The sequence below is a fragment of the Fusarium venenatum genome (assembly GCF_020744135.1).
Source record: "Fusarium venenatum strain MPI-CAGE-CH-0201 chromosome Unknown EDB82scaffold_4, whole genome shotgun sequence".
Taxonomy (NCBI): Eukaryota; Fungi; Ascomycota; class Sordariomycetes; order Hypocreales; family Nectriaceae; genus Fusarium; species Fusarium venenatum.
In genome coordinates this window covers 273271-296264 of record NW_027072132.1, presented here as the reverse complement: position 1 = coordinate 296264, position 22994 = coordinate 273271, and the positions used below count along the sequence as shown (strand labels likewise).

At 46.7% G+C, this 22994-nt stretch overlaps 11 protein-coding genes and 1 non-coding gene across 12 annotated transcripts; 9 read left to right on the top strand and 3 right to left on the bottom strand.

Annotated features, from left to right (window-relative positions):
• Nucleotides 1-39: 39 nt before the first annotated feature.
• EDB82DRAFT_511119 (general substrate transporter) lies at nucleotides 40-2189 on the top strand. Its single transcript, XM_025736771.2, has 6 exons — nucleotides 40-284; nucleotides 335-715; nucleotides 775-918; nucleotides 975-1401; nucleotides 1454-1547; nucleotides 1605-2189. Exons 1-6 carry the CDS (start codon nucleotides 193-195, stop codon nucleotides 1964-1966), a joined length of 1500 nt encoding a protein of 499 aa, XP_025591698.1. The 5' UTR covers nucleotides 40-192; the 3' UTR covers nucleotides 1967-2189.
• A 441-nt stretch (nucleotides 2190-2630) lies between these two features.
• EDB82DRAFT_540125 (uncharacterized protein) lies at nucleotides 2631-3836 on the top strand. The gene is made up of 4 exons (XM_065609327.1): nucleotides 2631-2806; nucleotides 2938-2980; nucleotides 3037-3179; nucleotides 3229-3836. Exons 1-4 carry the CDS (start codon nucleotides 2671-2673, stop codon nucleotides 3816-3818), a joined length of 912 nt encoding a protein of 303 aa, XP_065463079.1. The 5' UTR covers nucleotides 2631-2670; the 3' UTR covers nucleotides 3819-3836.
• A 507-nt stretch (nucleotides 3837-4343) lies between these two features.
• On the top strand, nucleotides 4344-7279 carry EDB82DRAFT_285984 (fungal-specific transcription factor domain-containing protein). The gene is made up of 4 exons (XM_025736769.2): nucleotides 4344-4542; nucleotides 4588-4651; nucleotides 4705-4965; nucleotides 5013-7279. The coding sequence occupies exons 1-4, from the start codon at nucleotides 4525-4527 to the stop codon at nucleotides 6974-6976; spliced, it is 2307 nt and encodes a 768-aa protein (XP_025591696.2). The 5' UTR covers nucleotides 4344-4524; the 3' UTR covers nucleotides 6977-7279.
• On the top strand, nucleotides 7279-9003 carry EDB82DRAFT_285958 (uncharacterized protein). The gene has a single exon (XM_025736768.2). The coding sequence runs from the start codon at nucleotides 7582-7584 to the stop codon at nucleotides 8893-8895; it is 1314 nt and encodes a 437-aa protein (XP_025591695.1). The 5' UTR covers nucleotides 7279-7581; the 3' UTR covers nucleotides 8896-9003.
• EDB82DRAFT_285963 (ctr copper transporter) lies at nucleotides 9004-9931 on the bottom strand. Its single transcript, XM_025736767.2, has 3 exons — nucleotides 9833-9931; nucleotides 9668-9777; nucleotides 9004-9601 (listed from the first exon to the last, which is right to left on the bottom strand). The coding sequence occupies exons 2-3, from the start codon at nucleotides 9710-9712 to the stop codon at nucleotides 9113-9115; spliced, it is 534 nt and encodes a 177-aa protein (XP_025591694.2). The 5' UTR covers nucleotides 9713-9777; nucleotides 9833-9931; the 3' UTR covers nucleotides 9004-9112.
• A 259-nt stretch (nucleotides 9932-10190) lies between these two features.
• Nucleotides 10191-12442, top strand: EDB82DRAFT_511113 (ferric reductase transmembrane component 5). The gene has a single exon (XM_025736766.2). The coding sequence runs from the start codon at nucleotides 10380-10382 to the stop codon at nucleotides 12315-12317; it is 1938 nt and encodes a 645-aa protein (XP_025591693.1). The 5' UTR covers nucleotides 10191-10379; the 3' UTR covers nucleotides 12318-12442.
• EDB82DRAFT_511111 (uncharacterized protein) lies at nucleotides 12443-14854 on the bottom strand. The gene is made up of 2 exons (XM_025736764.2): nucleotides 14185-14854; nucleotides 12443-14113 (listed from the first exon to the last, which is right to left on the bottom strand). The coding sequence occupies exons 1-2, from the start codon at nucleotides 14694-14696 to the stop codon at nucleotides 12550-12552; spliced, it is 2076 nt and encodes a 691-aa protein (XP_025591692.1). The 5' UTR covers nucleotides 14697-14854; the 3' UTR covers nucleotides 12443-12549.
• Nucleotides 14855-15199: 345 nt separating this feature from the next.
• On the top strand, nucleotides 15200-15273 carry EDB82DRAFT_t314. The gene has a single exon. It is a non-coding gene; the product is annotated as a tRNA-Val (tRNA).
• A 1820-nt stretch (nucleotides 15274-17093) lies between these two features.
• On the top strand, nucleotides 17094-18157 carry EDB82DRAFT_466685 (glycosyl hydrolase family 61-domain-containing protein; the record flags this gene model as incomplete). The annotated part of the gene is made up of 1 exon (XM_025736763.2): nucleotides 17094-18157. Exon 1 carries the CDS (start codon nucleotides 17228-17230, stop codon nucleotides 18155-18157), a length of 930 nt encoding a protein of 309 aa, XP_025591691.1. The 5' UTR covers nucleotides 17094-17227.
• A 503-nt stretch (nucleotides 18158-18660) lies between these two features.
• EDB82DRAFT_528594 (P-loop containing nucleoside triphosphate hydrolase protein) lies at nucleotides 18661-19626 on the top strand (the record flags this gene model as incomplete). The annotated part of the gene is made up of 1 exon (XM_065609192.1): nucleotides 18661-19626. The coding sequence occupies one exon, from the start codon at nucleotides 18661-18663 to the stop codon at nucleotides 19624-19626; it is 966 nt and encodes a 321-aa protein (XP_065463078.1).
• Nucleotides 19627-19898: 272 nt separating this feature from the next.
• Nucleotides 19899-20896, bottom strand: EDB82DRAFT_285889 (uncharacterized protein). Its single transcript, XM_025736761.2, has 5 exons — nucleotides 20576-20896; nucleotides 20415-20522; nucleotides 20241-20365; nucleotides 20111-20195; nucleotides 19899-20058 (listed from the first exon to the last, which is right to left on the bottom strand). The coding sequence occupies exons 1-5, from the start codon at nucleotides 20832-20834 to the stop codon at nucleotides 20006-20008; spliced, it is 630 nt and encodes a 209-aa protein (XP_025591689.2). The 5' UTR covers nucleotides 20835-20896; the 3' UTR covers nucleotides 19899-20005.
• A 567-nt stretch (nucleotides 20897-21463) lies between these two features.
• Nucleotides 21464-22562, top strand: EDB82DRAFT_285874 (uncharacterized protein). Its single transcript, XM_025736760.2, has 3 exons — nucleotides 21464-21729; nucleotides 21802-22205; nucleotides 22257-22562. The coding sequence occupies exons 1-3, from the start codon at nucleotides 21608-21610 to the stop codon at nucleotides 22496-22498; spliced, it is 768 nt and encodes a 255-aa protein (XP_025591688.2). The 5' UTR covers nucleotides 21464-21607; the 3' UTR covers nucleotides 22499-22562.
• Nucleotides 22563-22994: the final 432 nt, after the last annotated feature.

The following is a 22994-nucleotide window of genomic DNA, read 5'->3' as shown; positions in this document are numbered from 1 at the left end:
GAATACCCGCATAGCGGAATCTTTCCAGTAACCTAGGCTCTCCACTAAACCACCATCTCCGCGCTTCCCCAGATCAGATCACAAACGTGTTGATAAGGTTAAAAATGATAACTTCCCCGGATACTTTGCGGGGAATCTCAAGCACGACCATTCGAACATTCTAGCAAATCATTTGAGAACAACATTGTCACAATGGCCACAGTCGTGGGAACAGCAGAGCCCAAGATGAGCGCATGGCTGTTCTTCAGCATCGTCGTCATCTCAATGGGATCAATCTTTTGGGGGTAAGAAGTTCACAGGTACGATGTTACCCAGATCACTGACAAAGTACCAGTTATGACATCGGTATCCTGAGCACTATCTATGTATCTCCTGGCTTCAACAAGGCTCTTGATAATCCCTCCTCAAGCGACAAGGGACTCATCACTTCCATCTTCTACGCAGGTCAATTTATTGGCTTTGCATTTTTCGCAGGTCCCCTGAACAATCGCTATGGTCGGCGCTGGGCGGGTTTCGGAGGTGTGTGTCTTCTCTGTGTAGGCGCTGCCATACAAACCGGTTCGGTTCACCTTGCTATGATGGTGGTTGGAAGAATCGTTGCAGGTCTTGGTACTGGCGTGGTATCTACGTCTGTCCCGCTCTACCTGAGTGAGATCTCGCCTGCAAAGAATCGAGGACTTTACGTTGCTGCGAACCAGGTCGGCATTGTTTCGGGGTGAGTCAACTTTGAATTCTCAGGAGCGATTAATTATCATAAGATTCTAATTATACTAGTATCTCGATTGCATTCTGGGTTGGCTACGGATACTCCTTCTGGAATACTGGTAATGGTATTGATCTGGAGTGGCGTCTATCCAATGCCATGCAATTTGTTCCCGCTCTTCTCTTCTTGATTGGTGTTCCTTTAATTCCTGAGAGGTATGTCCCAAGCCCATTCGATTACGATCTCCAATACTCATATAAATGTATCTTAGTCCTCGATGGCTTGTTGAGTCAGATCAGATTGAAGCCGCAAGCCAATCACTCTCTAAATTACGTGGCCTGTCTGAAGATGAAGTCCGACCCGAGCTTGACGAGATCCGCGCCAACATTCTCTGGCATCAAGAAAACTCCATCACATCTGCACGAGTTTTCATCCAGCAGAAGCCATTGTGGTCGCGACTCTGGCGTGCGTGGTCACTCGCATTTCTTCAGCAAATGAGTGGTGCTGCTGGTATCAGATACTACCTCCCAACAAACTTTATTGCTGCTGGTACCTCGGAAGAGTTGAGTTTGCTTGCGTCTGGTATTGACGGAACTGTCCAGGTTGCCTGTACTGTCGCTGCCATGTTCTTTATTGATAAGCTTGGTCGAAGGCACTCATTGGGTGTAGGTGCCATAATCATGGCTTTTTGTTTGATGGTAAGTTGCGAAGTTCTATTACGACGATTCGTTACTAACAGAATGGTGACAGATCAATGGCGCACTACAGCTCGCCTATCCCGGTCAAACAAACTCACACGCCAACTACGTCAACATCTTTTTCATCTTCTTCTTTACAGTGGGATGTAAGTCCTCACTCATTCTTACACTGACAAACATATACTAATGAGCTACTCCAACAGACAGCATGGGTTTCGGACCATGTGCATGGATCTACGCTTCTGAGATCTTCCCAGCAAACTGTCGTTCTAAAGGTCTTGGTATTTCCTCGTCTGGTGCATCTCTCGGCTCCATCATCGTGGGTCAAGTCTGGCCTGTTGCTGTCTCTCGCATCGGCCCGCGTGTTTATTTCATCTTCATGTCCTTCAACGTCTTTTCTGCGATTCTTGTCTATTCATGCTACCCCGAAACCAAGAATAAGACATTGGAGGAGCTTGATTCACATTTCGGATCGCTCAATGTTCACTCGGAGGAAGTGGCTACACCTAAGCAGATGCTTGGTGCGGAGGACGAACATATCGAAGCACGTTCCAAGGACGTTTGAGTGTTGCTGGATTCATAACACGGAATTCTTCTCAACTCACGCTCAGTGCTTTTTATGTACTGAGTAGAAACAAAGTCATAGTATTCTTACTATCAATTACACTGTTCAGAAGTGAAGAGATAATTTGTAACGACCCAAACATTTGGGGCTTTGCAACGTTGTTTGTTGTGGTTGTCAAATCCAGAATTATCTTCATGACTCTCTCAATAGCGAAAAACCTGACATCATTTCATATAATGACTCAATTACGTAACTACCATGAAGTAACCAGTCAGCCTTATTAGCAACATATGTCTTACAATTAAGTTTGTAGTCAGGAGCCCGGAACCCTCGGAGATATAAAGACGGCCATACCAGGTAGGCCATTTATGGCTGCATATCAAGTAATAGCCATTACTGTCTGCAATAATACAGTTTGCTCAGATTGGTTCCAGGAAGGTATTATAGAACTGTGATAGGTTTAACCCAAAAATGTGCTGCACGAGTGTTTGTTACCAAGAAACGCCTCGCTACTTGTCATTAGTTGTGTGTGCCCAGCTGAAGTGATAGCCCATCTTGGCAGTAGGCCAGCGGGCGCCACGGTATTCATCGCTGATTATGGATAAAACAGACATCAGTCCTCCCTTCTCAGGGTCTCCTGATTTTCCATTAAAAACTGCTTCGTGACTCCTAATAAAGGAGGTCTTCGTTATTCCCCCTTAACAATGGACCGAGGTTTAATCGGATATACGACTACAAACGGAACAGGTATCACAGCCCACTCCATGATTCTCTTCCACACTAATCTCCTGGTCCAGCAACATCTTTCACATGCCCTGATGGGTTCCCATTTCGTACAGGGTATACATTCCCTGGTGATCTAAAGGAATATGCCCATTGTCAACGGTTCACATCTTCAACCTTCTATCATTCAGGATACTCTGTAGCCACGGAATGTGATGGGAGTTCTTTTCTGTTCTCGCATTGAATAGTTCAAGGTACCAAGTCAACAGGCTACTCTGGTGCCTGGGGATGGTAACTAGCTTTCTACATATCTACTGGCGTCAAGGATGCTAACTTTGCTAACACAGCGATGGCCCATGCACCTCAATTGAGGTCTACAGGTTCTACAACAATGGATTTGGAACAGGCCGCCAATGGTTGATTAGTTGCGAACAGTTTCTTGAGTTTCCTCAAGGGGTCAGTACTGTATTTATGGAATCACCTAGGAGTTGTGAGTTGAAATCCTTCATTCTTTAGCTTCACATAACTAAACTTGTTAGGGGCGACTACAAGTGCAGAGTCTACTACGACAAGCGAGGCATCGGCCACTGAAACGGAAGATAGTTCGGCCATCGAGTCCGAGTCCAGCATCGCTCCGATGATTGCGTCTCGTCCTTTCAAGGCTTCCGAAACCAGCAACATAACCCCGACAGAAGTTGTAACCAATAACAAGGGGCCTGATGCTGGTGTTATTGCTGGCGCCGTTGTTGGATCACTGGTTGGCTTGGCCGTTATCATCGGCTTTATTATTATGGCTTTTCGCATGGAGAAGAAGAATGAAAAAGATGGTCAAAATCGAGGACGGTATTTTACAAACATCTTTCCTCGCCTGACTATCTCCTGGACAACACGGGATTCCAAAGAAGCTGCCCCGACAGTCTATCCCATCGATACAAGTAACAACCAGCCGGGGCTCATACCTACGGTAGAAGATATGGATCACAATCTTCCACCAACCTACATCTATGGGTCGACCAGAACAGAGTTGGCGACGGCTACAGAACAGAATGAACAACAACATCTTGCTTCGGAACTGGAGTCTCAACAGGTAATTGATCAGAATCGGGTATCTGAGCTCCCCTCTGCTTAGGTGTAACATCTATAGGTGTATGTGAATCTATTTTGTAATAATATACATAAAGTTAAAGAGGCATTATATAGTCACAGGCCAGAGTCATAAACGCGATGTCATTGTGCCTTGGATGGTAAATAATAATCTGGGTAAAGATCGGCTTCCCTGTTTCACTTTTACAACTGCCACTTTTGTTTCCTCATAGTGACACCGAACCTTCTCTCAACCGCGGTACGGAATCAATCCAAATAAGCCACCGTTCTGTATCGTTCAGTCTTTGCAAGCATAGCAATATGCCGTCTTACCAGCTATCAAAATATTTAATGTATTAGTTGTACTCGCTTGCAAAATGTCGTCTGTTACCCTGTGGCTCGTTGTAACGCTACATTATGCACTAAGCCAACAATGGAAAACGCTCTGGAGCAGCCAATGGCGAAGATGACAAACTAAGTTCCTTTAGGTAGCGATCGACAAGTCTGCTCATAAGGCTATACCGCAATAAGGTTAAGCGAAGACGCGGAATAAGTTCCATAATGACTGTCTCCGCACTTCTGAGCTGATCAACCTCCTGCCAATATTCTGGAAAGCAAACAGCACAACCTCCACGAATCTATTCGCTAATGTTCAATACTAACTAATGATTTCTCATTTACCAAGATCTCCGTCATAGAAGGATAGCCGGGTCAACCAGCCTACTATCCCCATCTGAAAACCTTATCTGGACATGGATTTACAATGTTTTGTACGCTCAAAGACCTCCACCTCGAAATCAGGCATCTAACTATAGTATTCTCGTCAGACAATCAATGCCTGCAATCGCTGTAGAAAGCGAAAGGCACGGTGCGATACGGGTATGACCTGAAGTTTTGGACTTTCATATCCCCGATGACTAATATGGGGACAGAGGTTCCAGCATGTCAACCATGTCAAAATTCAGGGTCGATCTGTGAATATACAGACGGGCGTTCAGGCAAAATTCACCTGAGAAGCTTCATCCACGAACTTGAGAGAGAACTCATGGCCTTAGAGATGCAGGTCCATAATGCTGAGAATGCAACGACCGAAACATCACCAGACACTTCGAACCTACGATCTGGCGATGAAGCAACAAAGACTTTCACCGACAGTAGTGAGGGGCAACCTACCTCCATCGGGCCTTCAAGTGGTACATTAAACTCTCTCGTGATTATAACTAGTCCTGACATCAGCCAGGAATCCACTTGGTTCGATCAGCCCTCGAGTACGCCCAACAGGATTACTCGAATCTCGAAACACCATCAGACTCTGCAGAAGCGCGACCCACACCTCGAGAGCCACAGAAGAATGATTCAAGGGTTGGATTACCCCCACGAGAGTTGGCAAATAACCTCAAAGACACGTTCTTTAACTGTTATCAAGTTCAATATCCGATTCTCAACCAGCAACAATTCGAGGATACCATGTCACAATTCTACGATCATCATGATGGCAGAAGTGATATTTCTAACTTGTCGCCTGCTGATGTACGGGTGCGTTTCATGATCAACATGGTACTTGCGATCCCCCTCATGTCCATGGCAGGGGACCATGACGAAAGCCATGCACTAGCAAAAGGTTTCACTACCAATGCCATGGCTGATGTGAGCCATATAATGCAGACGAAGAACGTTCAATCTCTTCAATGCCTACTGCTACTCTTGTTACTGTCGATAGTGGACTCAGCTCCTGCGCCTGTCTGGTATATATCGGGTCTTTGTATGAGGATGTGCATTGACCTAGGATATCATTCGGAAAGGACTATCGGTATGTCTTCTTCGGTGGGCGCCATTGAGACAGTCAAAGAGAAAGAAGCGGATATCAGGCGGAGACTCTTTTGGATTGCGTACAGTTTTGACAGAACCTTCAATATTCTGCTGAATCGTCCCTTTACCTTTGACAATTTGTCAGTAGATATTAACTTGCCAGGCTGCTCGTTGGCGTTTGCAACCCGACGACAGACATTACACTGGCTGGAGCTGCAACGCCTGCAAAGCGAAATTGTCCATAGGCTTCATAGCGCCCGAGAAGTCATGGATCGGGATCATACGGAAGAGTCAGAGCTCCAGCTGTCTCAATGGACGAACAAAATGGTACAAAGTCTGAAAGATTGGAATATCTTCGCTCAAACTCTTGCTGACCCTGGCGGCTACGACGTCAATTGGTGGAGCTACTGGCATAGAACAGCTTTGCTTATTCTATATCGGCCATCCTTGCTACGGCCAAGCCTTAGTCCATCCGAGACTCTATCTTGTTACATGGCCGCGAAGGAGCTCATACAACTATCATTCCTCCGCATCAGTGAGGGTCTCGCAGACTTTACATGGATTGACCTCCATTTCCAGTTCATGAGTGGCATCACTATGATCCTCATTATATGGAAGAATGTAGAAGCGAGGAACAAGGCTCAAGAGGATTGGGTCTCACTTAAGAGTAGCCTGTTTCAGTGGAAACTCATATTGGAGAGACTTGGAGCTCGTTGGGAACGGATCGGTCGAGCTCGCGAAGTACTCTCGAAGTTGGCCGATGCTACTGTTGATCTTGTGGAGAAGGGTTTATCAAGATCCACAGGAGATGTTTCTCAGTCACGACCATCACAAAACATGAGAGAAACGCGACGCAGTCAAAGGCGCTCGATCGTACAAAGACTTCGAAATTTATCTCAGCAAGATCAAAGTCAGACTGGAGGCAACGGGAACTCAAGTTTACCTTGTTTGAATGGAGTGTCCAACAGAGATACCACACAGCTGCTCAATGATAACAGAAATCTCGAACGTCGGGTTCAAGACATGACCAACACACAAGACCTTCCATCAGGGTGGAGCTGGACTGACTCTGACACTAATCTGCAACAAGAGACAGCACTCGGGTCACAAGATGTCAGCAATGACTCAAATTTGGAGGCAGAAGAAACACTATGGCCACTACTCGATCTATCCGAGATCACGACCGGCGCTGATGAGTTAAATCTCTGGGCGTATTTCTCAGCTCCAATGCTGGGTATGGAAAATACCGCCATCCCAAACTTCAACATCAGACCTGATGAATCGCTGAACAATAGCATCCTCAACTTCCAAGGAGATCTCAGTCACTTGCCTCAGATTGGAACTAATAGCACTGAGGAGAGTGATTATATACAAGGATATTATGCTACCCAGTAATTTGGCCACCGCAGTCCAGATATTGCAGTACAGCGGGTAGGGGTAGTAGGGAAACTCGAGACCAAACATTAGGGTACCACCCCGGGGATGAACAGTCCAAGAGTCTGCCTAGGCCGACATAAATTGGCCATGTTGTTTTCTAGGTGATTCTTGATTTCTCTTTGTTCGGGGAATGGGTACAGAGTTACCGAAAGTGATGTAGATATCCAATCTTCTGGTTCATATTAGCCGGTAGCGGACGGAACCCCCGATCTTGAGCTGAGACCTCGGCCCTTCCGACAGATTATTTAAAGCTAATCGAAAAGTGATCATCAGCTCCCAACCCCTGCACAAGTTGCACGTCCTAGCGTATCTTTATCAACTCGATCTCACCCGGCGGTTCCTTCATGGAGCATCCCCAGACCAAAACTTTAACCCCTGTCTGGGAAGACGATCGTGAAAACGGGGAAACTGGGGAACCCCAGAACGGAATTAATCCCGAACACACAGACACCATCAAACATTAAGATAAACCTTGTGTAGCAAAAGGAAGAGGATTTCGTATATAAACGCTCGCAAATCCATTGTTTCGAATGTTCCTGTAGTAGTTCATCTCATATATCAACATGGCGAATTTGAAGTCCCTCATCTATCTTGCTGCGCTTTCGGCAGTACATGCTACGGTTACACCTGGTAGTCTCACCACCATATCAACCGCCGTGGATGCCAACAGCCAAGCTGCTTGGTGGAATCCCTTGGACGAATATGGCGGTTACGACTGGCTAGCCTACCTACAAAACCCTCCCGGCGGAAGCACGGCCAACAACAATGTGATGGTAGCCCGCCGGTCCATTTCCGATGGCATCATCTCCCGCGACTGTCTCAAGACTTCAGCTGGCGACTGTGCTGTTTTCGCGGATGACCTTGGACACAATACTCCGAGTATCAGTGTGGACGGCGATGGTTATGTCCATGTCTTCACCAGCATGCATAATGAGCCGTGGCAGTACTTCCGATCGGCCACACCGTACAGCAGTACTTTGGTCGATGCTAGCTCAGAAATGCCGGATCAAACCACCAAGTTCACATATCCTGTCATCAAACGTGACGCTGATGGCAATCTATGGTTGATCATTCGTGGGCAAGCACCCAACGACAACAACGCGAAAGGTGGTTACTTCTACAAGTACTCAACCGATGATGGATCATGGTCTCGTGTTGCTATCTGGGCATACAACAAAGGATACTCAGTGTACCCAGATGATATTGCTTTCTCGTCGGATGGAGATGTCCATCTCCAGTGGGAATGGAGCAAGTATCCTGCATCTGCCGTACGCCATCAAGGAAGCTACGTGCGCTACAACCCATCGACAAAAGCTTTCACATCAGCTTCGGGAGACACAGTCTCGGTTCCTGTCACACAGAACAGTGCCGATGTTGTCTATCAGCCCTTGACGTCAGGTGAGACTTACAGCGGCGATATCAATGCTTCGCCAGGCCCTGCCTTCCAAAGTGCGAAGATGGCACTCTACGAGAGGGATGGATCTCTTCATATCCAGCATGCATATCGCTTCAAGACATCCAACGCAGGTCCATGGCAAGTTCGTCGTGCCACTGGTACATATGGAACTCAGGATCCTTGGAAGCGGGAGATACTCTACCAGGATAGTGAGACAAGTGCTACAGTTGGCATCACGCATGATGGTACGACCGCACGTATCTACTACTGCCGTTCCTCGGCCAGTGCATATGTGCTTGAGAAGTTCGGCGGTGCTGGATGGACTAACACAGCTCTTGAGCCTACGGTTGGGAAGAAGGTGCAGCGTCTTCAGGCCGTGATGAGGAGTGACGGAACTGATGTGTTGTACCTGGGATCCCCTACAAATGTTAACTCTACAACTGGAAGCCTGTACCTTGTGACAGTTGGGGGACGAGATTAAAGCGGCAAAACTGGTATTGTTGACAGAGAAGGTGCTTGGTATGAGCAACGACGCTGGCAACATGTTTCTTCTAATGTTTCCATTTATGTAGCTACTTTCCAATAGTATGAATTAATGCTGCCACTGGGATATGATATGTAAATGAACAGGAACAACTACACTTATCAAGTTGAATTGTCTTGTGGTATCTCCTGCAAGACTTCAATACCATGAAACATTACTGGCAACAAAATGTTGTCTCCTGATTCTCTGTTGTTGTTTTCGTGCCCTCGCCGTGCTCTCCAATAGTAAGAGTTGGCCAATCAGTGACGAATTTACCAAGACCAGCACCGATAATAATAGAGATGATGATGTAACCGTTGAAAGACATGGCGAGTAACATAACGAAATAAGCTACGCCAAAGGTGACAGCGTAGAGGACAGCTCGCACAATCTGTTGAAGAGGCGATGCTCGTATGACTATATCGGTAGGAAGAGAAGTGTTCTTCTCGGAAACCAGACGTTGTGATTTTGAGAGAACAGTGACATGACGACGCATGGCGTGGGCGATGTGGAGATCGAACTTCTTGGCCATCAAGCGAAGAACTTCGAGGACGACGACCAGGAGACCAACACCGATGCATGATGCGGCCATCATGCCGTTGTTCGTGACTTGCCAAGACGAGGCAATGAAGCAAGAGTCGACGGTGTTCCAGTTCCACAACATCTGTAAATTACACAAAGTTGGTCAATCATGAGGTAGCAAAGTAGAAAGAACTCGAGGCAAACATACCGACATCTGGCATTCAGCCATCTCCTCGCTACCGTGGTCCATCATGGATGCTGTGGGGGACAACGGATGTAGTTGTGTTGATTTAAGCAGGTAACTATTAGACCTTGGGCCTTGAGATATCATTGTCAGTAACGTGTTGCATCCGATAGATAAGGGTGAACTAACAAGAAGAATGGAGAGGCGTTCAAGAAACGAACTATGACAGCAGTTGCAGTTGTGCAAGGCTAACTTACGTACCTAGGGGAGTTATATAAATACAATAACTAATACAGAGCAATTAAAACTCAGCTATCATTTTTTATTTCTCTCTTTCCACTTTTGTTGCCCTAGTTTTTTTATTCTCACTAATAAAATCATCGATAAAGTCATAACTTGCTCGCCAAGATGATATACACGAATCATAACTTGCTCAATGGTATCCTCGCAAATGGATCTCCCAGTCCTGGATTAGCCTATTCCAGACAAAACATCCGATATTCTGCTTTAGGACGAGAGATTAATCACGGACTGCCATGCATAAATTCGATACTGTTGATAAAAACATAGAGAATTAGGTTTGCCATCGGCCTTGGCAAAGTCGGTAGGGAGACATTTATCTCTACTTAAGGCTTTCAAATCCTTCCTGTAAATTTGCTGGCTACCCCCTCAGCTACCACCACCCATGTATTAATCCCTGTTATTTTCTCGCTGTCCTCTTCTTGGGTCTGTCACTATGGATACTTACGGCGGTCCTTCTTTTGTTTCCCATCTGATACGGCGACAAGGCTATCAGTCTCAAAACATCTCCGATGCAACCCATGTAGTCGACTACTGGGGATATGCGGCGCGAGTAGTCCCATGCGCCAATGACCCTGGAACATGCGAATACTTTGAGTCCGTCTATGGAGGTCACAAACGTGGTATGCTCTATACTGGCATTCTATGGGCAACCATTGGTGGCATCCTCATCACCTGGGCTATTGCACGTCACTTCTGGTACCTCAGCAATGTGCCCCAAGTCAGTCTGGCCGCGCAGGAGACGTCTGAGTCGTCTGTAGACCAGGAGAACAAGGCATACACCCACCAGAGGGGCTTCTTCCGTCGTCTCACGGATGCCATTTCCGCCACTACCCGACACTACACCCTCTCTGAGTCTTTCGGCTTCATCTTCGGCCGCACAACCCGCCTACAAGTCATCATTTTGACCACATTGTGTGGTTACCTTGCCATCTTTACCTTTGCAGGTATCATGTACAAGGAATGGGTTACACCTGTCAAGGGTCATGAAGGTCTTTTCCAGCGCCGTTCATGGGTGGGCTCTTGGTCTGACAGGCTCGGTGTCCTCGCCTATGCATTGACACCCTTTTCCGTCATATTGGCCTCGAGAGAGTCTATTCTATCTCTACTTACAGGCGTACCTTATCAGAGCTTCAACTTCCTCCATCGTTGGCTTGGTTGGGTCATCTTCCTCCAGTCTCTTGTCCATACTATCGGCTGGACCGTCATTGAGGCCCACCACTACCAGCCTCAACCTGAAGTAGCTGACAAGTGGATCAAGCAGCTCTACATGATCTGGGGCTGTGTCGCTATGATTTTACTGTTCTTGCTTGTATTGCTTGCAACTCCCTGGGGCATCCGACTTACTGGCTATGAGTTCTTCCGTAAGAGTCATTACGTCCTGGCTATGGTTTACATTGGCGCTTGCTGGGGACATTGGCAGCCTTTGAAGGTGTTCATGGTCCCTGGTCTCGCTATCTGGCTTATCGACCGCGGCGCTCGCCTTGCCCGCTCTTGGCTTATTCATTACCAGAATCTCCCAGATGGAAGTATGGGATTTCGATCCGCATCTGCTGACATAACGCTGTTCCCCGACGAACAATTCGGCGACATTACCCGTCTCGACTTTGTCCACTCACAAAACCCTTGGAAGCCAGGCCAGCACTTTTATCTTTGTTTCCCCAAGTCAAGCGTCTGGCAATCTCATCCCTTCACTCCATTAAGTCTGCCTGTTGAGGTTGATGGTACAGTCAAGCATTCCTACGTTTTCCGAGCTCGCGGGGGAGAAACTCGCAAGATCGCGCAGATGGCTGCCAAAGGCAGTGCATCAACATCCGTGGTCCTTCAGGGCCCGTATGGCGAGGATCATTCTGCTCATCTGACCCCAGACGTGAACGTACTCTGCGTCGCTGGAGGCACTGGTATAGCTTATGTTCTTCCTGTATTACTCTGGCTCGCCAGTCAGTCTCCCACCGCGAACCGTCAAATCAGTCTTATCTGGAGTGTTCGGCGTCGCCATGATGTTGACTGGGTCCGTACCGAGCTTGCGAAGTTGGCCTCTAGCCCGCACAATATCGATGTTAAGCTCTACGTAACTCGAGAGGATGCATCCCCTGGCACCACTGCAGACGCCGAAACAAAGGATGAAACTGCAGCAGACACACAATATCTGCCTGGCTTCCGCGATGGTCAGCGTCCACAATCAGACACTGCTGTGTCCAATTTCCTGTCGCAGAACGTTCGTGGTCGCACTTCAGTCTTTACAAGTGGACCTGGAGGCATGATCTCAGACATGCGTACAGCTGTTGCCAGGGTCAATTCCGGCTGTGATGCATGGAGAGGCAACGATAATGCCAATGTCCAGTTGATCTGTGACGATAGATTAGAATGGTAATGGGTACAAATAGGTTATGGGTAATTTTGTTTAATATTGTATTTATTATATTTTATAAGGACTTCCTATGATCCAAACTACATATGAGTACATTCGATAGGGTTTAAAAACAATCACATCAACAGTAGCGTCTTGATGGTTAGTGTGAAAATGCCATGACCAGAAAAGGTTAGACGTGACGTCCCTTTTCCCACTTCGACTACTATGTAGGCTCCTATTCTACAACAACTCCTCACCAAGAATAAGCATCTACCTCAAGCTCAAATATAGCCTTACTAGCCTTGCCTGCTGCTGCCACCTTTGCTCTGACATCATCACAAAGCGACCCCGGCCCAGACACAACTACACCAATCCTTTTCCATCCCATGGCCACCTCTTCGTCAATAAGCGCAGAGATGTCAAATCGACTACCGATACAGATATTTCTTTGAGCCTGGTCCAATGTGTTGATGCATGGTTCAAGCTCGTCGACCAGACACTGTGCGGAAGCCTTGACGCTCCAGACAAGCTTCACATTCCAGTGGCACAGAATCCAAGGGATAAGACTGGTAATACCAATTCCTCCACCAATAAGAAGTACACGATCACATGGCAAGATGTGGTTCTTGTTGTTGTTACCGTAGGGTCCTTCGACGAGGGTCAACAGATTCTCGGCTGGCTGGAGATATTTTGTGATGCCCTTTGCCTTCTTGACGAAAAGAGTCACGTCTCCGGAGTTGCGCTTCTCGTCAGAGCTTACAGAGACACGTCGGACCGTATTTTGCGGCGTGCTCTCAAGATCTTTTCCATTAGCACTGTCATGGAGTGGCGATCCAGCCAAAGATGCGTCCAGTGTCTGCAAAAGTCCTGTTGGTATGATGGAAAATGGATGGTTCTCCCACGGCCGGTAGAGACTGAGAGTAGGGAAGTATGCATATAAATGTTTTCCTGGCTCATCGGTCCAGCGAGTTCCCGCAATGTCGATACGGACGTAATCGTTACCGATATCTGTGACTTTTGACCTCTTGATACCTGCACCCAAAAGTCGACCTATCCGAATGATTCGGTCAAAAGCCCAAACCGCAAACGCAATGTATAGCCAGACCTCATACCCTGATGTGTAATCTGGAACATGCATACCCATCGACTCATACCACAGTACCAAATGGTACCAGCAACCAACGATGATAATCACGCTCAGGATGATATGTACGAGCAGAAAAACTTCGTAATTCTTCCTTCGAACGTATAGTCCGCTACCAACGCTAAGCACGACGCTGAACACAGTGGCAGCAGCACCCCATGCCCACCATACCGTCTTCTCATAATGTCTATAGGCCAGCAGACCAAAGATAGAATGCAGCACAGCGTAGAGAGTGAAAAGTCGACCGACCCAGCGATGCAGCAATAGATACGTGGGATGTGACCAGTTTGTCATCCATAGCAGCAGGTTATTCCTTGAAGAGAATACCAGTAGAACGGGGAGAAGCGTAAAGGCAAATGCTCCTGTTCTATATAGAAGATAGGCAATAAGCTCCTGCCAAGAGCTCATAAACCAGGCATTTGGCTGGGCCGTGCGATAGCCCACAGCGGTCAGAACCACATTGAGGATAACGAATATGGCAATGTAAAGCCCTTGGCCAACAGTTGGGGCATTTCCAATCTGGAATGGTAGCGGATGCACAGAATAGGTACCAATCATGCTTGGATACAGAATATATGGTTTGAGACGATCGCAGAGGGCGGACATGAAGGGCATATATCGCAGCCAGGACATCAGCACTGGGAGGCCAAAGGCAACGGCTATGAGAACAATTCTGTAGGTTGGAATTGAAATCAGCAATTGGTCATTCTGGAGACTTGGGTGTTATGTCAATAATACACTTACCCATAGGTGGATTCGAGAAATATCTCATGGCGGACATGACCCAACACATTCCATTGCTTGAGGTATATGTCTGGATTGACGACAGAGGTCTCATTAAGAGACATATCTGTGTCTGCGATGTGATAGCTTGGTGGTCGAGGATCCACCTCAGCAAGAGCCTCGGAGTAAGTCCATTTTGGAACGACGTCCTTATCACCCGTAACCCATTCTTCCCAGTAAGCCTCGAGCTTGGAGACGTGCTGATCAGCGCATTTTACACTGAGACACCACGTTGTTGACGTGAGGAAAGCGGTATCGTTGGCGCGACAGGCTGGCGTGGTGACCATGGCCATCATCATGTGTCCATGACCATCGCCGTGTTCGCTGCAAGACAGCAAAAGAGACGACAGAGACCGTAGGCATGTTTCGGCGCAGAGAGGATCGTATGAGGTGAGGCCGTAGCCCTCTATACCACTCGCTGCAGCTCGGGTCACGAGTATAAAGAAGCAGGCGAGGCTTTGCCAAGGCTGCATACTGCCGTTGTAAAAGGATTTGACTTAACAGGTGGGTATGGATACGAGAGCCGCAGATGCACTTGTAATGATTGGGAACAAACACTCAAGTTCAGGGTCAGGCATATACAGAGTAGGTCGTCCGTGACTTGGGATGAAGAGAGTGAGGTGGAGTAAACTGACACGACTGCTAGTTGTATAGAAGATAGAGATTGGTGGCGTAGAGTAGTAACTTGCTCAAACTACCGCAGGGTTGTAATAGAGCTGAAGAAGACTGCACATTAGGAATAGCTCCTTCAATTACCAACGCTTACATTCTCTAAGCAAACCAATGGAATCAACAGAATTAGTTATAAGTTCTCGGCTATGCATATACAGAGAATTTGCAAGCTAACTGAAGGTGAAACTTTTTATACTGACTGCTGGGGGGATATTACTACGCACTATATATGACTGAGTGGCAGGTGGAAACTAATGTGTATTAACTTTGATTACAACTTCGCTTACAACAACAAAACAGTTCAGGTACTGTGGTCTAGTTGGTTATGACATCTCGTTAACACCGAGAAGGTCCCCGGTTCGAGCCCGGGCAGAACCTCATCTTTTGCCTGTACGTCCGTTGGATAGGCAATTCCGTTTCTCTTTTTTTTTTCTTTTTTTTTTTTTTTACAGTTGATGGACATACTGTAACAGTCAGAGTACTGAGAAAGAGATTATTTCTTTGTATATGAAGCCTCTAGCGATATACTATATGTATACCAACTTGAGAATAAGCTAGATATAAGAAAAACTGCAGTAATACAGTAAAGAATATTCACAAGATATTAACAGAGATACTATAGATAAATGAGTATTAGGCGCTTCTACTTCTTTTACCTCTGAGATAAAACCTTTTTTCTTAAAGCTGTAGGATAGATACCCCCATGCTCCACCTGACATTCTAGTCTCAAAGTCACTTAGCGTTAAGCGTGCATTCAATTGCGCTTAATTGTCTTATCGAATCTTATCTCATCTTATCTTATCTCCCCTTCACTGCTATAATTGAGTAGCTCAAGGGTAGTTTACATTTTAAAAGAGCTTTGTCTTTTACATGTCAATGATATCAGTAGATATACACTAATAAATCTCTTGTTTAAATTATTAATTTCCATTCTACATAGCAATTTTTGCTTCATTGATATTTCAATTATTAATCCCTTATATGTGTTGAGTTTTGGGATTTATTCTACCCGGTTGTGATTATTGAAGTTGTCGACATTGCGATTATGAAAAGTAGGGAGAATCACGACACGACGACATGTGGGAAAAGCAGTCCACTCTATCACGGAAAGGGCTGCGGCAACAGCACTTCTCCATTGTGATTGTCCACAACCCCTTTCGACTAACACAATGATACCCCGACCTTGGGAGATAAGATCAAGCTGTATTTCTACCGTTACATTTCTTCCGCCCGGAGAAATATCCAGCGTGGGTCTCGACGATCACAGTGACAGAATGTCTGGTCTAACCGAAGTGGTGCATAGCGCTCAAGGTCCGGACCAAGCCCATAGACCCGATTTGCTAGCTTTACGTCAAGACGTTAGGGATAATGCCGATCTATATCCGCCTGTTTGCCGTGCAATCCCATACCTTGGATATCTTCAGGGGAACTGTAATTTGCATTTATCTATATGGTACTAGTATTCTGTTCTCTCATATGTACACTAGTCTCGAAGTTGTCTTTAGAATGTCTACAAGAGGGCAATCTAATAATTAATTATTGTAATTATAGCTATTTACAGTATTCCTTTGCAAAATCGCCTTGATGTATTAAAACTCCTATTCAATTGGTAAAATGAAGGCGGTTGTATCGATATGTCTGACCAGCGTTCTGATTTGATAGCATACGAAGGTTGAAACCGATAGTCAGCCATACCTTGGTTATCAATCAGTCCTGTAATGTGTTTGTCTCTATATTTGAAACAAATCCCACGAGGCCACCGATATATCCGGGTGGGATATCCGAACAACCCTGCAAGTTCAACATACCTTTGATGTCTTTACGCGTATTCAGCTATCGATACGATGTCTATACGACGATCTAGCCTATAAGAATCGTCAACAAAGATGATCTTTCATCCGAACTGATTCTGTAACAAGTGCCCCGCTTGTTTCGTCCCGTCATCGAGCTTTGACGACAACCGCGCGGCTGGTACTACTAGGCCCCTTGTTTAAAACCACGGTGACAATGCAAGTGTCCCACCGAAGCTGAGACGCGATACTTTTCCACCACTGGTGTTCAAATAAACTACACAACATGATGCCATTTTTGAATCATGAATCGGCGAGCTTATCTGTATGGGAAAATGTCCGATAGTCGGATAGATATATAAACATGAAGATGTAAACGTCAAATCTTTGTTTCTTCAGCTTTGGTCTCTCGTTCTAAGTGCATTCACTCTTTCGTTCTTTATTCTCTTATTCATTCTTTACTGTGTGAAGCTGGTCTATCACACTCATTTTTTACTATCTTCACTACACAGTTCACACTCACTTCTTAACCAACAATCATCATGTCTTTCAAGACCGCCGCCACCCTTGCGACTGCTTTCGCCACTGCCGTCCTCGCCCACGGAACTGTCACCGGCATCAAGGTCGACGGTGTTTACCAGCCTGGTTACAGCCTCGACTCTTACTACGCCGCCAAGAACGGCCAGGACGTTCCCGTCATCGCCGCTTGGTCTGCTGAGAACCTCGACAACGGCTTCGTTGCCCCCGCCGACTTCGGTACCTCGGACATTGCCTGCCACATTAAGGGTGCTCCCGGTAAGACCTCTGCGTCCGTCAAGGCTGGTGGTTCCGTCGAGTTCCAGTGGTCTGCCTGGCCCGAATCGCACATTGGTCCTGTCCTCACATATGTTGCCAAGTGTGCTGGAAAGTGCACTGAGGCTGACCCTGCTACTCTGAAGTGGGTCAAGATCGATGCTGCTGGCCTTGATGGAACTTGGGCTGCTGCGGATCTCATCAAGAACAACAACACCTGGACTACCACCGTCCCCGAGACCCTCGCTGCTGGAAGCTACGTTTTCCGTCACGAGATCATCGCTCTCCATGGCGCTGGATCCAAGAATGGAGCTCAGAACTACCCTCAGTGCTTCAACATTGACATCACTGGTAGCGGTACCGACAGCCCTGAGGGTACCTTGACAACTGAACTCTACACTGACTCTGAGCCTGGTATTCTCTTCGACCCTTACAAGGGTGCCACCAAGTACGAGATTCCTGGACCTGCCATGTACGGCTCCGGTTCAACCAAGCCCATCGTTCCCACTGTCCCCTCCAACGGCACCGTGCCCACTTTCACTCCTGCGCCTACACCCGTCGCCCCTACCAGCTTGGTCACTTCAATTGCTGCTACACCTACCGCCCAGGCTTCCTCCGTCGCTACTAAGCCTGCTGGGTGCCGCGCCAAGAAGGCTCGTCGTCACGCTCGTCACTTTTAAGCTGTCTAAGATGTTGGCTGTTGCATCATACTCATGATGGTTTGTGTCTAGGAGGTGGAACTTTAAGTGTAGATATTTTTGGATGTGTTTGCATAAAACTTAGAAAGTAAATATTACTGAATCTCATAACATTCAGGTGCCGATTTGCCGATACCCTATCGCTGAAATTTGTGTGTGCGTGGCGGCGGAGAGTTTAAGAGAGACATGTTGATATGCCAACAACAGCAGTAAAAGTATATGTCAAGTAGACTTTTTTTAAGCAAGCAACAAAATGGAGTATTCAGGCTAATACTGAAATTAGTCATGGATTAGGTTATATTCTTATGTAAGCTTTTATACTAACGTTGACTCCTAACGCATCTGATCTCAACGATCTCTTTAACATCAACTTAGGCCTACTACTAATCAGCATGGTCACAGTCGTTTCTGTTTCCATCTTGGGCATCGTGTACTGGTAGAAGCTCGGCCTCGCCTACTCCTTTGGTGCCCTCCCTCCGATTGTGATGTGTGGCTTTCTACAGATCGGTTCTGAGATCAAGCTGGAGGAAGACTCCTCGGAGGAGTTTGCTAGTAGCGCCACGCTCGCGACGGAAGCCGTATCTGCCATCCGCACCGTAGCGTCGCTCACACTAGAGAATAAGATGCTTGCGCTATACCAGGAGAGGCTTGGTATCGTGACCAGGACATCTGTAAAGGCGCTGGCGCTCACCATGCTCTGGTACGCCTTCTCCCAATCCATGAACTTCCTATTAATCGCTCTTGGCTTTTATTACGGTGGGTTACTTGTTTCAACCAGGGAGTATACAAACGTGCAGTTTTTCGTGTTCCTTATCTCGGTCGTGCTTGGTGGAGAAAACGCGGCCATACTCTTTCGGTACATAATGGGTATGGCTGGTGCAGCAGTCTCGGCTAAGTATATCTTTTGGCTTCGTCAGAGGGCCCCAGACGCCGATAACTCGTTCTCAGACGGCGAGGATGACACTCAGAGCGATGCGTCGCAAAGCCTCCCCAAAGGCGATACCATCGACGTCCAATGCCAAGCCATAGAGTTTGCCTACCCTTCTCGCCCACAGTCAAAGGTGATTTCGAGTATCGACATCAACGTTGAGCCTGTAAGATTAGTTACATTTGTCAGTCCGTCAGGTTGTAGTAAGTCTAACATAATCAGCCTCCTCTCTCGCTTTATAGACCCGACATCTGACTCTATCGTAATGGGTGGCCGCTCGATTCGCGAGCTGGGACAGCAAGCCCATCGAGGGCGCCTCGCACTAGCCCAGCAAGAACTAGTGCTGTACGAAGGTAGTGTACGGGAAAACATGGCTATGGGCCTGTTAGAGTCTAAGGAGGTTAGAGAAGCCGAGGTAGAGACAGCCTGTAGGGACGCAAATATCCTTGACTTCGTCTCCTCGCTGCCCGAGGGACTGGCCACCGATGTTAGCATCCACGGGGATAGGTTCTCAGGCAGCTAGTGGCAGCGCATGGCCATCGCCCGGCACTGATCTAGAATCAAAAAGTCTTGCTCCTCCGAGAGGACAAGTGCGCTGGACACGGAGAGCGAGAGGTTGGTGCAGGTGGCGCTTAACGACGCTGCCAGGGACGGGAAGAGGACGACTATTGCTGTTGCACATCGGCTAGGTATTATCGGGGAAGTGGACTGCATCTTTTGTCTTCCAGAGTGGGGAGATCACCGAGATGGGGAGTCATGTTGAGCTGATGAAGAAGGGGGTTTATTTCGAGATAGGTCTGTAAGAGACACTCGTCCAATCTATCTCAATTAGCACACTGATGAGGTGAGGTGAAGTTTGCAGTTGGAATGCGATTATCTTGCCGCCATTTCATGGTCAAAAGCTACATATCTCCTTGACACATGACGCTGTGCCGGAGCATGTCTAAGCAATGACCTGGTAACATTAATAGGGAACAGGCTTGGTCAGAAATGGGTAAGAAGCTCACAGTTGTGATATTCGTTTGCCACCTTTTGCTCTTGTGTAATATTGGCAAAGTAGTATTCTGGATACATATAGTGATGAAGACGCTTCTGCAAATGCTTTAGTATTGGAAATGCCCCGGAGCGCAAACATACAATGCAATGAAGGTTGTGGTAAACGTTAGGGGTTGCAAAATAACCTCTATCAGGCAGCTCAATGGCCTGTTCTTTAAGGCCAGGAAATTGCATGATTTCTTCCTCGGTGATACGAATGTTGGAGTCTCAGATATTGTTAGTATAGGAAGGATTGGGGAGATAGCAAGGCGTTACTCTTGAGGACCTTCCTCCAAGCTTTGTCTAGCTCATACGATGGTTTACCAACGTAAACCGAGTGTTTATGCTGAAATACCTGTGCTTGTAGACCGGGATTGAAAGGGGCTATCGAGTACGCTGGTGAGTTGGAAGCTTGAAAGGACAAGCTGAGCACTTACTGTACGCAACTTCACTTCCTGTTTGATAGGATGTCCAGACAGGTACCACAATGAAAAATAAGACTGCGGAGTAGATAACGAGAATACCGGTATGTATGACTATGGCTTGCCATGGAAACTGTCTTAGACGACACAAAACTTTGGATGGTGGTGGAAAAGAATACTTCTCTACCAGCGAGTGAGCATCAATTTCATCTGAGGACATTTCTTCTTCTCCAGAGAGAAGAAGATCATGCTCAATCTCTTTGTTGAAGGACATGATGGGGTAGGTAGAGGATAAAGATTATGAAGGATATTCTGAGAATGGACTGTGTATATGTGGAAGTGACAACATATGATCTATACAGCTAACTCGAGTTGTTCATAACTAATGAGGGGACAGTAAGCATGGTTTGTAAGTGTGGATGCCGCATTGACTTGGCACACCCCCTCCTCGGGTCATTTGGCGATCAGTAGCATTTGGAAGGCGAGTTGATGAGAAGCTACAAGGTACATAGGTTTGAGTGATGTCTTACTTCTGACTTTGGTCCTTCTACAATGTGTTAAGTGTAATCAAGTTTCCAGTGTCTTTCTTGTCTTTGTTGCAGGTCATCATATTCCCTTCAGTACGGACCCATATGAACAAGACCATGGTATCACTCTTCATCAATATTTCCAAGGCCTTCTAGAGTCAAGGCTGGAAGTATGAACCACTCGCGAATCAAGTTCCACAGTAAACATCACCGAGTCTTGGTGATTTCTACCAGAACACTGACCTGTATACATAGGCATGACGAGAAAAGAAATGGACCCGTATTCCTCACCGCGAGTCGCATCGTACCCGTGCTATCAGTCATATCAGTTGTAGGAGTTATCCTTCTATGGCAGATTTGGACGAAAGCTACCCCAAGATGCATGCATCCAGCAAAACGCAAGGAATGGAGACAACTAAGCACAAGCGAGAAACACGGCTAAATTCAGGCTGTAATATGTCTTTCGGAGAAGGAATTATTCTTTGAGCCAGGCAGTAGTCGCTACGATGATTTTGCGTATATGCATGTCTTCGAAGGCACTGACACCCATTACGGTGCTGCTTTCTTGCCCTGGCATCGATACTTTATTCACACATTCGAGAAGGCTTTGATAGAAGAGTGCGAGTTCCATGGATCTCTGCCGTGAGTTTAACGTCTCTCTTGATGTTACGTGCATTATACGTTAATACCATGAACTAATCTCATCTTGAATAGGTACTGGGATTGGGCATTAGATGCTCATGACCTGGCTGCGTCTTCAATCTTCGATCCCAGTAGTGGTTTCGGTGGTAATGGTAGTAGTGTGAGCGCAGTGCAGCCCAAGCTATTTGGGGGCTACTGCGTCATGGATGGTCCCTTTACAAACGCGACTCGACACTGGCAATCCAAATCCAATGGGTATGGGTTTGAGATTTTACGCAACACTCACTGTCTCAGCCGAGGGTTTCAAACTGGAAAGAAAAAATCCAAGTTGGGAAATCGGGTTACGGCCACCGCTGTCAATACCGTGCTTAACATACCAACGTATGAGGAATTCGTTGATGGGCTCGAGGTTCAAGCTCACAATTCAATTCCGCAGTTCGTCCAGGGGGATTTTTACGGGTTGACAGCGCCAAACGGTAAGATTACAAATGACTCTAGGAGTTAGTCATTCTAACGCTTTTTGATAGACCCCGTGTTCTACCTACGCCACGCCCAGGTTGATCGATTATGGTGGCTATGGCAGCAGCAGGATGCCGAGAACCGGGCCAACACTTACCAAGGCCCTGCAAAAAATGTCAGAGTGCATGGTAATGAGTCCCTGATTGGATCGAGTCTGGAGGATGTTATCTCGCTCGGTAATGTGTCAAAGCCGGTCCGAGTTCATGATGTAATGAAGACAGAGTCACAAGTACTCTGTTACCGCTATTAAGAACTGCGGCACATATACTACAAATTAGACGAGGTAATGGAATAATTGACTTAGATGGTGTGCTCTAAATGTGTTGGTTCATCCTTGAGTTGTGATGTTGGTCATTGAGGTTTAACAACTGCCGTGCTACATATATACTGTAAATGCATAAGATCGTCACGAGTTGCAGATATGTAAGGCGTGTTGGTTTTGAGGCGTCCCAAAACTGCATAAGATCGTCAGAAGCTGAAGCCGAGCATTGCGTTCTTGTTTCCACGTTAATAGCTCAGACCGCGTACTTCAGAACTTTTGTTTATCCCAGACTTGTCACATTGATTGACGAGTCTTTAATAAATACTGTGCTCCACATATCATAAGAATGTACAAGATCGTCAAATAGCGCAACTGAACAAGGCATTGACTCTAGATTACGACTGTAGTTCGGGGTAAAACCGACTACAGTAAACCGAGATAACATCATAGGCCACCAACTTGCAGAATCCTTCTAACCTGCATT

What these genes read in the sequence shown, in the direction of transcription:
- EDB82DRAFT_285889 (XM_025736761.2), bottom strand. Translation starts at nt 20,834, where the DNA reads ATGTCCTTCAACAAAGAGATTGAGCATGATCTTCTTCTCTCTGGAGAA. An exon ending in AGGAAGTGAAGTTGCGTACA is followed by an intron (nt 20,523 to 20,575) that starts GTAAGTGCTCAG and finishes CGTACTCGATAG; the next exon opens with CCCCTTTCAATCCCGGTCTA. An exon ending in GGCAAACGAATATCACAACT is followed by an intron (nt 20,059 to 20,110) that starts GTGAGCTTCTTA and finishes TAATGTTACCAG; the next exon opens with GTCATTGCTTAGACATGCTC.
- EDB82DRAFT_540125 (XM_065609327.1), top strand. Translation starts at nt 2,671, where the DNA reads ATGGACCGAGGTTTAATCGGATATACGACTACAAACGGAACAGGTATC. An exon ending in GGGTTCCCATTTCGTACAGG is followed by an intron (nt 2,807 to 2,937) that starts GTATACATTCCC and finishes CGCATTGAATAG; the next exon opens with TTCAAGGTACCAAGTCAACA. An exon ending in TACTCTGGTGCCTGGGGATG is followed by an intron (nt 2,981 to 3,036) that starts GTAACTAGCTTT and finishes TTGCTAACACAG; the next exon opens with CGATGGCCCATGCACCTCAA.
- EDB82DRAFT_285984 (XM_025736769.2), top strand. An exon ending in AAAGGCACGGTGCGATACGG is followed by an intron (nt 4,652 to 4,704) that starts GTATGACCTGAA and finishes ATATGGGGACAG; the next exon opens with AGGTTCCAGCATGTCAACCA. An exon ending in CTCCATCGGGCCTTCAAGTG is followed by an intron (nt 4,966 to 5,012) that starts GTACATTAAACT and finishes GACATCAGCCAG; the next exon opens with GAATCCACTTGGTTCGATCA.
- EDB82DRAFT_511119 (XM_025736771.2), top strand. Translation starts at nt 193, where the DNA reads ATGGCCACAGTCGTGGGAACAGCAGAGCCCAAGATGAGCGCATGGCTG. An exon ending in ATGGGATCAATCTTTTGGGG is followed by an intron (nt 285 to 334) that starts GTAAGAAGTTCA and finishes ACAAAGTACCAG; the next exon opens with TTATGACATCGGTATCCTGA. An exon ending in CAGGTCGGCATTGTTTCGGG is followed by an intron (nt 716 to 774) that starts GTGAGTCAACTT and finishes TAATTATACTAG; the next exon opens with TATCTCGATTGCATTCTGGG.
- EDB82DRAFT_285958 (XM_025736768.2), top strand. Translation starts at nt 7,582, where the DNA reads ATGGCGAATTTGAAGTCCCTCATCTATCTTGCTGCGCTTTCGGCAGTA.
- EDB82DRAFT_285963 (XM_025736767.2), bottom strand. Translation starts at nt 9,712, where the DNA reads ATGATGGACCACGGTAGCGAGGAGATGGCTGAATGCCAGATGTCG. An exon ending in TGGCTGAATGCCAGATGTCG is followed by an intron (nt 9,602 to 9,667) that starts GTATGTTTGCCT and finishes TGTAATTTACAG; the next exon opens with ATGTTGTGGAACTGGAACAC.
- EDB82DRAFT_285874 (XM_025736760.2), top strand. Translation starts at nt 21,608, where the DNA reads ATGCATGTCTTCGAAGGCACTGACACCCATTACGGTGCTGCTTTCTTG. An exon ending in GAGTTCCATGGATCTCTGCC is followed by an intron (nt 21,730 to 21,801) that starts GTGAGTTTAACG and finishes CATCTTGAATAG; the next exon opens with GTACTGGGATTGGGCATTAG. An exon ending in CGGGTTGACAGCGCCAAACG is followed by an intron (nt 22,206 to 22,256) that starts GTAAGATTACAA and finishes GCTTTTTGATAG; the next exon opens with ACCCCGTGTTCTACCTACGC.
- EDB82DRAFT_511111 (XM_025736764.2), bottom strand. Translation starts at nt 14,696, where the DNA reads ATGCAGCCTTGGCAAAGCCTCGCCTGCTTCTTTATACTCGTGACCCGA. An exon ending in TTTCTCGAATCCACCTATGG is followed by an intron (nt 14,114 to 14,184) that starts GTAAGTGTATTA and finishes TCCAACCTACAG; the next exon opens with AATTGTTCTCATAGCCGTTG.
- EDB82DRAFT_511113 (XM_025736766.2), top strand. Translation starts at nt 10,380, where the DNA reads ATGGATACTTACGGCGGTCCTTCTTTTGTTTCCCATCTGATACGGCGA.